Source organism: Anoplophora glabripennis, unplaced genomic scaffold, assembly GCF_000390285.2.
Source record: "Anoplophora glabripennis isolate ALB-LARVAE unplaced genomic scaffold, Agla_2.0 scaffold515, whole genome shotgun sequence".
Lineage (NCBI taxonomy): Eukaryota > Metazoa > Arthropoda > Insecta > Coleoptera > Cerambycidae > Anoplophora > Anoplophora glabripennis.
The window spans coordinates 324,364-335,867 of record NW_019416634.1 but is presented as its reverse complement, the minus strand read 5'-3'; the positions used below and the strand labels follow the sequence as shown (position 1 = coordinate 335,867).

Here is an 11,504-nt window from a genome sequence, read left to right as displayed (position 1 = left end):
TATATATATATATGGTACTAAAAGGTACCAATCCGAATAGTATTGAATCATCAATATACTGGGATAAATTAACGGAGTCTGAAATTTTAACTTTAAAAGTAAAAAGTGTAGGTAAGAAAACTGTCCTAATTGAAAATATTAAGGGGTAACAGCTCTAAACAGGAAGATAATGGCTTTAAATTTAAAGGCAGAGGCTTTTTGCATGAAATTTATATAAAAATTGTTCAAACAACATTTGGGGCAGCAGCTCTTTTAGTGAAGATCAACAATAAGGTGACAAGATACAACTAAACAAAGATGGAGGTTTGTTGGCAGGCATTCTAAGTTGGTAATCATTATTACCTAAATTATGTAAATGGTTGTCAAATTAGATTTTCTCTGAAATGTATACAATACAATGTAAAATTAACTGTCCTGCGTAATAAATGCTGGACATTGGCAACCCGAAAAGAATCCAGGCTCTTTTGAGCTGGCATCCAACAATAAAATTTAGCGTGGTAACCATAGTATATCTTAACTATGGTGGTAGCTCTTCTACTCGGCAGTAGAAGTAATAACTGGGCTTACATATAAATTTAATGTATTTAACTATGTAATTGAAGAGTTATGTGAAACTTATCTTTTGTTTCGAAATCATATTTGTGTTAAATGTTAAATAAAATCAATCAAGTTAGAATTAAAACTATGAATTTACCTAATTAACTATTTATTTTATATGAATTCCTCCTTGAAAAGGAAGTATTCGAAAACATGAAATTTACATTTTTAGATTTGTGTGTCGACATCCAATTTGGTACGATATTAACACCTATGTCAAAAAAATTGCATTATACAGGTTGTGTAAAAATGTAGCGAATCATATATTTTTTATTGAATATTCTGCATTTTATCATGTAAAAGAATGCAGTTAACGTGCCGGTAAATAAATATGGCTAACCAGTACCGTGTATCCTTACACGGGTACTACTCCCTTATTGTTGTTTTCTCCAGATAGGTACGAATGCCATTGGCAGTGCTCATATTTGTGACGCAGGGTGTAAAAAAATTAAATAATGCAAAATTTCATGAAGAAAAGTTCCTTACATTTAATATTCGTTAAAATTTTATTTAATAAAATTATTGGAACCTCAAAGGATGGTTGAATAAAGATTAATAAAAAAGCTTAAAATCATCAATCATAATCCTTTACAGAGATAAGCCCTATAGACTTTTGAAGACAGCAGAGAGAGAGAGAGAGAGAGAGAGAGAGAGAAGCCCTCTATGACGACACAATCACTCTATCTCGCACACTATAGTGTCTCAAGCATACCATCAGGCAAAACTGAGCGAAACGAACCTTCCTTTAATTTAAACATACATGGTTTTGATCATTGTCAGAATAACCTATTTTAATTTAATTAAAAATTAATTATTTAATTAGTTTAATTTAATTTTGATAATGAAAAATGCAACATAATAAAACTGTATTATTCAAATACCAATAATGCTACAAGAGATTGTAATATATGTGTATTAATTCATTTTCCTATCAACGTTCTTAAGGTAGCGCGATATTTATAGGCCTAACTTAAAAGATAAACTAAAATCAATTTTTAAATATCGTATAGTGAGCAATTGCGAATTAAAATATTATATACGACAGTTTAGAAAAATAGTTATATAAGATGTGGGTATGGGATGTATATAAAAAAATACTTATTTTCCCCAATCTTTACACTTTCTCTGAAATTGAATATTCAAAACTGTTTGAAATTCATAACGGCTTTTTTAAACCTTTACGAACTTGTTATAAATTCGCCATATTTTTTTTTTGTGATTATAAAATATCAAGAGATTTTATCCTAATACTACTCAAGGATTTGTTTTGTGTAATAACTGTTACACGAAAGATACAGCTCATTGTGTACAAAACGTGTATTTTGTAATTACTCGTACAAAATAAGTCATAATGCTTTTTAGGGAGAACGTACTTTAAAGGATATAGAGAACAAAGGAATATAAAGAGGAATACCCAAAAGGGAACAACAAGATATAACGAGGGTTAGAGTATGTTTTGTGGTTGATGTTGAATGAAATATTTATACAGGTTCACTCAATAGATAAGGTTATAACTTTAGTTTTTAAATAAAAATTATGTGCTATTTGATTTGTTCCAACAGCAATTAGGGACTAGTTAGGGAACAGCTAATTCGTAATGTTAAGGAAACAATGTTAAGCAATGTTCAGCCACCAAAACGTTGTATGGACTGTGAAAGAAATATTGGACTTATTTTCACTCAATTTCACTCAATAATGTATCAATTTCTGTCTACATCTGTTTGAGAGAAATTTTCCTCTATTAGTATGAGTACAACTAAAATTTGGTGAATGAAATTATTAGTTTTAGTCCAAATATTATTAAAAATGTGTAAAATTATCAAAATGCTCCATATTGACTGCAAAATGTACCTACTCAATAATTTCACTCAATGGATTCACTTAGGACCTTTTTACTTTCACTCAGACCGATTTATAATATAGTCACTCGTTTTATTAGATTACATTAAAGCTAATTAACAAATCAATTATCTATGTATTTGATGTTTTCAATTTGGCATCTGAGCTTTGTTGTGGGAGAAATGAAAATAAAAAATGAGACTAAATATGGTAAATTTTTCATCAAAAATAATCTTTCCAGAATTTCTTAAATAAAGGTTATGACGTCATTAACAAACATTTTTTCACGATTATAGAAACCTGTTTCCACATCAAAAGAGAAAAATAACTTACTTCTAAATCCTGTTCCGTGCTTCATGCTCTTTCTGCTAATTTTTGGGAAAATTGCTAATCAAATTTCATGATTCTTTTACAAAATAACTTGTACAACAAGAATGTGATGCATGTTGTGCTATTAGAATTACTATAAATAAAAATGTGGCAAATATCTTTAGGAAAAGTTTGTTGAAGTTTGTGAAGTTTATTGTTATATATATTTTTATTGAAACTGCAAATATTTTTGAAAAATATGTTTATATTTAAAATACTATTTATTTAACGGGTATTATGTATATCAAAATGCATATGAAAATATTGAATTTTATGTACAATAATTACTTTGTACATACCGTAAATACATAATATGTAGAACGCGGACTTTTATTAAATAAAAAGAGATAGACGACACTGTAGGAAGATAAAAAAAGGAATATTTTTTTAAATTAATTATGTAAACTGATCAATGATCTTTTAAGCTGGGATTGTCCAAGATGTCTTTTGAACAAAATTAAAAAAATAACGTTTTCTCATTTTTTTTCTCTTGAAGTACGATTAACGTGTTCAGGTTCGGTTGGATGCAACGCATTAGTGAAATATCTGTTTCGCGATAAATATACATGAATTAATTAGTAGACTATGGGAAAAGTATTACGCGTTATCAGTATGACGCGGCAACACATAATGATATGAAATTATGCTAAATGTATGCACATCACTAATATGATTATATTTTAATTGGTTTAGTTTGCAATGATTAATTTCAATATTCTGCCGGATGCGCCAGTAACAATGTAAAATTTTCTTCTTTTTGACATTGACGACATGCGTTAAGAAAAACTGTTTAGCCAATGTGCTCTACCTAACAGAAGAACTATTAAAAATGCATCAAAATCTAATCAAGTTAATCAGGAATTATTTGTATGCCACAAAACACAAGCTTATACTTTGTGTTGTACAGCATATTATGTTTGAAAAAATAGCGCGTAACCTATCACTGGTGACATTATGCCCTACAAATAAAAAATAAATGAATACGCTTTAAGGCCTGCCCTGCCGTTTAGTGTACCTATTTCAATAAAATTTATTAAGATATAGAACTTTTACAGTAATATTACATTTGTTACAGGTTACATGCTAATAATAAGTGCAGAAAATGAATCACCTTATCAGTTCTCAGAAAAAGTAAAATATACAGGGTGTCCAGGAAATTTTTAGGCCATCATTGGATTTGAGTAGTTTTGTAAAAATATCATAATAAATTTATAAATTCTTGAAGCTGAGAGAGGGAAATAAATTATTTGTTTCACATAAAATTTGATTCATTTTTGGTTGTGCTACTTTATGCAATTTCTAATGTATTCAATTTAACTACTTTACAGGGTGAGGGGCAGAACACCCTCAGCAGTTTTGATCTCTATAAAAAAATATAGAATTTCCTTTTTGAATTTCTATGGCTGTTTTAAGATTTTCATACTGTTTTAAGGGTAAAAGGTTATATTTGTTATCTGTAAAATTAACCGTTTTGGAGATAAAAACAGTCATATTTTGGTAATAAATACTGGAAAACAAAAAACTACCGTTTTCAGATATTTACTATTATTAAGACAAATAGCATGGTATCTTCATTAGTAAATGCGTTTATATCGAAAACGGTTAATTTTACCCGTAACAAACAAATACAAATATTTTTATTTCCCGGGATAAGACTAGCGAGGGCGAAGTAGCTATCGATAAATTGAATATATTAACAGAAATATCTTGAAATAACATAGTTTTGACGCTATAGTTATTTGAATTTAATAAGAAACCATAGTTATACCGAAAAATCGAAAAAAAATAATAGATCATACAAACTTGCGACTTTTTCTAAAATATATCCAAATCTGAGAGATTGCCCATCATTTCCTGGACATAATTATTTCAACTCCTATATGTCCAAAATAAATAATTATGAATGATTTTTTTTCACTAAGTATGTACCATAGGTATTGTCTCAGCTGTAGAGAAATTTCTTCAAGAAGAACAGGTAACTCTTCCTGTAGGAAATTAAGATAAGATTCGCCTATGTATTAAAGAAATAAAAAATACGCGTTAAGACGTTTTATTTTTTTTGCATCAAAATGGCGCCCCATACGAAGAAAAGGCAAGAGAGATTTTTTGTCACAAATTGAACGAGGAATTCAAAAATGATTTTTAATTTGTAATATTTCAGTGGCGTACCATTTTTTTCTTTAAAAAAATTGAGATCATTACCCGTACGCGCGCCAGTGATGAACATAAAATTCTTAAAATCAAAAAATGCGCAATAACTACCTCTTAAAACCCACCAAATTTCATTTGCACATCTCGACCGGTTTCAGAGCAATAAATTAAATCGTCAGTTTTTAAGAAAAACTTTGACAACCCGTATCTCGGAAAACGAATCATTTGCGGACATACGTTTATAAGCAAACCCTGTATATAACGAGGGCAACTTTAACCAGAATGATGGTGTTGTCATGTTCATAAAAAATAGTTGTAAATTTCAATTTCATATTGAGAATGTAGGCAGTATAAAAAAAATTGTGATTGCTATCTCCATCTACTTGTCCTTATGATTTTAATATACAATTAAAAAGTTACTTGCAAAATAATATAATTTATGTAAATGAAAATAGTTATTTTTTTGTGGGATACATTAATATCGATATTAAATCAGTAGTAGACTATTCTAATGAATATCAAAATATATTATCAGAGTACGGTTTTTATCATTAATAAATTCCTATACTAGAGCACAAAAAAAATCAAAATCCTGTGTAGACCATATTATTTTATAAATGTTGTGTAGAGAATAACTATAAATCTTTTATTCTTAAGATAGATCTGACTGACCATTACCCTGTGATAGCTAATTTGGATGTTCTAATTTCTTCAAATAGAACTTCTAAAAATATTATGTTATAAAAAAAATTGGTTGATAATTTCAGAAATACTATTTGGGATGACTTGTATGAAACTAGGGATGTGGATTGTGCTACAAATATATTAACTAATGAAATAAAACGTGCCATGGATTCATCCACAAAAATTAATAGGTTTTTTCAGAAAAACGAAATCCGTGGATTACAAACACATTGATGAAATCAGTTTCCACAAAACAAAACTCTATAAAAAAATGTTATTGAATCCTAATAATATACAAATCCTAGGCAAATATAAAAGGTATAAAAATACATTAACAAATTTAATTAAAAAAAACTAAAACAGAATACTACAGAACAAAAATAGATCAAAATAAAAAAGATAGTAAAATTCTTTGGAATACGATAAAAATATTTATAAATAGAAAGGCTTTATCAAATGAAATAAAAGAGATTAATGTTAATAATAAGCTTGTAACTGACAAAAATGAAATAGCAAATTTGTTTAATGAATACTACAGTCAAGTGGGAAAAAAACTTTACGACAAAATTGAACAGCCAGCGGTTTCAATTGTGAAAAAAGTAAATTCAAATAATTCAATGTTTTTCAAACCAACGGATGAAACGGAAATATTAAATATTATTAATGAGCTCAAACTAAAAAAATCGCCAGGTTTAGATAACATTATGGCAGAAATATTAAAATTGGGAGCAAATTTTATTAAAAAGCCTTTAGAGTATATAATCAATATAATTTTAGAAACAGGTGATTTTCCTAGTGTGTTTAAAAAAGCTGTTATAAAACCATTGTTTAAAAAGGGTAATCAGGACAATATTTCAAATTATAGACCTATATCTCTTATTTCATCATTAAGTAAAATTGCGGAAAGAGTTATTAAAACAAGAATTCTTTCATATTTAGAAAAACATAACTTTTTATCAAAGAAACAATTCGGCTTTAAAGAAAAAATGTCAACGGAAGATGCATTTGTCTATTTGACGAATGGTATATACATATAAGGCGTTTGATAAGAACAAAACTGTTTTAGCAGTATTTCTTGACCTAGCGAAGGCTTTCGACACCGTTAGTTACAGAAAACTGATAGAAACGGTCGAGGATCTTGGTTTTAGGGGTGTAGCTTTACGGCTTATTAAAAACTATTTGGTAAATAGAGAACAGTTTGTTAAAGTTGATACAGACATAAGCGAGCCTAAAATAGTAGAATTTGGAGTACCACAGGGCACGGTCCTGGGCCCAATACTTTTTTCTATATATATTAATGGTTTATTTACCCTCAATACTCAGGGAAACATATCCTCATTCGCAGATGATACAGTGATAGTCTACACAGGAAGCACATGGCAAAAGGTTCAAAATGTTAAAAATGATCTGAAAAAGATTAAAACATAGTTTGATGAAATGTATCTTACAATTAACTTTGTAAAAACGAAGTACCTACCGTTCATCTGCAAAAATAATAGTAGCAAATATGTCTTGGAAGATGACATAAAAATTGAAATGGGAGAAAAAGAATTTAAAATAAGTAAAGCAGATAACATAACTTACCTAGGTATAGAAATTGACAAGCATCTTAGATGGAATGTTCATGTAAATAAAGTAGTAAAAAGATACGGTCCATACTTTTTATTTTTACGACTAAAAAGTTTATTGCATTTGAAAGAGTTAAAAATAATATATCACTCCTTAGTTGAATCGCATATTCAGTATGGAATATCAGGGTGGGTGGAATTTATAACTGTTACATAAAACAACTAGAAATAATACAAAAATATTTCATCAAAATTATTTACAACAAACCTAGAGTATACTCTACTGAGGAGTTATACAAAGAATCTAACATATTTGATATTAAACAGTTATACTCTTATAGGGTTTTGTGTCTCCAGCATAAAAATAAATATAATTTAACTTTCATAGGACATTTACATGATACGCGACAAAAAACAATTGGCCAGAGATCGTACTATTTTATTGCACCTCGTATATATTCAAATCTTCCTAGTTCTGTAAGAAACGAAATAATAAATTATTTAAAAACAAAGTGAAAATATCGATTCAAGATATGCCCAGAACTACTATTCATAATCTTATTGATCTAAAAAATTGTTAAGTAGGTAGCTAATAAAAAAAAGTATGCATGTGAATATATTTTATCCTTTATACTGCTTTCATTTTCATCTCATTATTTTTCCATTATGTAATTTTCATTGTCAAATCTTTTTTTTCTTTTTTCTTCATTATGTAAATATATACTTTACTGTGTAAATACGTGTCAATACTAGCAGATATTCCCCAAAACAAGTCTAGACTTCATGGGGTTTCAATTTGTTTCCGAAAGGAAAATTGTATTATGGCATGTTAGTTGTAAGTTACTCGTGAACTTATTTTATAATAATTATTTGTTTGTATACATTGTCATATCGATAGTAAATTGCAAAAAATGTTAACTTGAAGGAAATAAATTATTATTATTATTTTCTGATACCAGGTGTCCAAAAAGTCTGGAAACTCCTGAATAATTTCCCAGGTAAATTATTTTTGAAAAATATTAAAGTAAACGGTAAGGTAACTTTTGACGAGGAATTCAATGGTGACCTTGGATTTGGCCTTGACGATGACCTTGAAGGTTATTTCAAGGTCACCTCTATGTTCTAAAATGGAAACCCCCTTTTTCGACGTCGGCAATCGAAAGAGCGGGAAATTTATGTCCAAAAACTCTAAGGTCATAAATCAGGGTTGACCTTGAAGGTCATTAAAAGGTTATTTAAATTTGAGGGCCTGATATCTCCGAAGGACGCAGCTGATGAAAATAGTCCAAAGCTCACATTAGTGGTGACCTTCAACTCGACCTTCTTTGTGTCCTTCAAGGTCGTTTCAAGGACAATTTTTTTTTCACGATAATGAAGCACCCCAAACGTGGGAGGCAAGGGAATTCATGATAATCAAGCATCCCAACGTGAGAGGCAAGGGGACTCACAATAATGAAGCTCCCTAAACGTGAGAGGCAAGGGGACTCATGATAATAAAGCACCCCAAAGGGAACAGAAATTACTACGTCCACGTGTTCCTGGGTATTAACGCTAAAAGTAAAAGTATAGCTCTTTTGATTGCGGACGTTGAAAACGGGGGTTTTCATTGACCTTGAAATAACCTTCAAGGTCATCGTCAACGTCAAATCCAAGGTCACCATTGAATTCCTCGTCAAAAGTTACTATAAGAATGACTAACATTTTTAAAAAATAATTTACCTGGGAAATTATTCAGGTGTTTCCAGACACCCTGTATAAACATTTTCTTTGAAGCCTTTTTTGAGACACATGATCAAGTTTTCAGAAAAAAAACTTTCTAAATATCTCCTGAAGAAATGAAGGAATTGAAACGAAATTTCTGTAAACAATATAGGTATAAAGAGGCATTCATTGTGAAAAAAAAAAAATAAGTATCAGATTAAACCAGTAGCGTTGATATGAGGCATTCTGGGTACGTTTTCCTCAAAAATTATAGCAAGCCACTGTAATCTTTATTTTTTGATTTTTGAAATACAAATTATATTTTGAACGAAAATTATTTCTTGACTTTTTCGCGTAGCTTTTACCATTTTCGTACAAATTAGTAAAAATAATACGTTTAGACACGTAAAACATGTTTAAGGCGACGTTTATATGCACAATTTGTGAAATTGAAATTTATAAAATATACACAATGTTAAGGGGGACGTAAACGCGCAATTTTTTATCCAGCATTTTAGAAAATCTAACCAAGTTAGAAACAATATCTCTTCACTGTACCAATTATATAAGTTTTCTTCGGGTATAAGACAACCAATACATTCAAAATACGGGAAAAAACATTTATATCTCGTATGTTTATCTTACGTTTGCTGATTTTTGCACGCCTCTTGAACATACAGAAAATAGCGTACGGTACTCTAAACATAATCACACCCACCAGGATGCTTTTAGGAAACTATTAACACATACATTAATCACAATTATTTATTATCTTTACATATTTTCTGCATAAAAGAGGAAAGGTACATATTCTGATGTTTACATGTTCTCCGTAATCATTCAATACGAATTAAAGAAAGTTGCTCTAGTTTAGCGTTACGCTTCGTCATCTCTTGCACGGATTTACTAGTTCTATCACCCCTTAGAAAATTAACATCAATTGATTTTACTAAATTGTTTACAATGACGGTTGTATGCCTCAAAACACTTGTCACTACACCTCATATCCCACCACTAATTTGAACCAAGACTACAAACATTCTTAAATTTGGATGAGGAAAACGTTTCTTCGTTTTTAACGTTGTAGTGTTACATCTGTATTTATTTTCTACCATCTTGCAAATTTATCAAGCAATTACATTAAAATAAGATTAGTAAATTAGATGTACTTATTTGACTTACTGGAGGGGTCATGTATCCATCTCTTCTTTTCTCCCGATTTATTTGACTTATTTTCATCCTGAAACAATAAAATTAGTAAGTTTTAAAAAAGCTTAAAAGCAACAATTTTGTTTGAAAATATTATTTTCAAACCTATCAAAGAAAATTATTCGCGATGTTAAATAACTTTTTTTGACAGGTTCTTTTTAACTTTAGACGCCCGTGGTACTGAGAAGCAGTGACCATTGACAGGTATTTACTAGTGAATTAATTTTTTATACATCTATAATCACTCTATGTACATGGAGAAATTACACTCCTCATACTTTTTTGTTGAAAACATCTTGAGCGGTGCATAGTTAAAATGTTGAAAATTAAAATCGTAATAATTAAAAAATAAATTATTAATGGACTTCACTCTCATCGTAACAGAAAAGTTCAGTTAAACCACGATCAGTTCTGTTATCCGACATAATTTAGCTTTTCAATCACAATTCGATATGGATTATGTATACAGTCTGATTGCAGAACTGTTCAGTCCCCACTTCAATCATTCAGTATTCATGTATAATACAATATTTCTTCTATCTACTTTACACATTCGTAGCTGTTCATCCCTTTATTATTAAGCTAACTTTCTCTTAAAATACTGGGTAGTAATGATCTATATTTTTTATTTCTCAGTTACTTAAAAAATTGTATACAAAATGACAACCAAAACAGTTAAATCATACAATTTTGATTAATAGCATTTGTATTTTTACGTTACTATACTTTAAATTTACTTCAGTTATTAAAGGAAATTTTAATTTTGTTAGAAATGAAATGGCTGTGTTTATTTATCAATTGATTCTCTCTCTTTCTCTCTCTCTTTTCGAGATTTCAGGATCATTAATCCTTATTTAAATTTTCTAGTAATACAGTTCTCTTTGCGAGCATAAAAATCTGCTGCTTTAAATAATTTTATGTTTGAACTTGAAGTAATGCAATTTTATATAACTTCAACAATGCAACCGTCCCTAGAAAAATAAGAAGGTACTTCGTTCCCCACATCGAGTGAAATTGATTTAACTAGTTTCGACGAAATCGTTCTCAGCAGTACAGTTTTTGCAGTTTCCAGAAGATAAGAATTTTAAATTGTTATGTGCTCAGATAGAGAAGGGTATCAAAGGTTTCGTAGGAGAAAAGGACGGACTAGTTCTTTAACCGAACTAGAGAAGTTTTAAAAGCTTCGGATACTCGAGGGGGTTTAACAATAAGAAGAGAGTGGAGATTGGCCTACAGCATATTGTGATCCTCGTGCAACGTCCTCTTTATAGGAGTCAACTTTTTCAGTCAAGAAGCGAACCAAATTTAACCAAGTGGTTTAATAAACGAACTCATTACTGAAGGTAAAAATCAATTTAAATCTAGGGGGAGATTTATAGGGCTAAA

The 11,504-nt window shown here is 29.7% G+C and overlaps 1 protein-coding gene across 1 annotated transcript in view; it reads right to left on the bottom strand.

The window, feature by feature from the left end:
• The window catches only part of LOC108910932 (proteoglycan Cow), a 270,838-nt gene that overhangs the window by 33,027 nt on the left and 226,307 nt on the right, over positions 1-11,504 (bottom strand). The window contains exon 2 of the mRNA XM_018715705.2: positions 10,092-10,149. Within this exon, the coding sequence (XP_018571221.1) occupies positions 10,092-10,149 (58 nt within the window). The remainder of the gene's footprint in view (positions 1-10,091; positions 10,150-11,504) is intronic.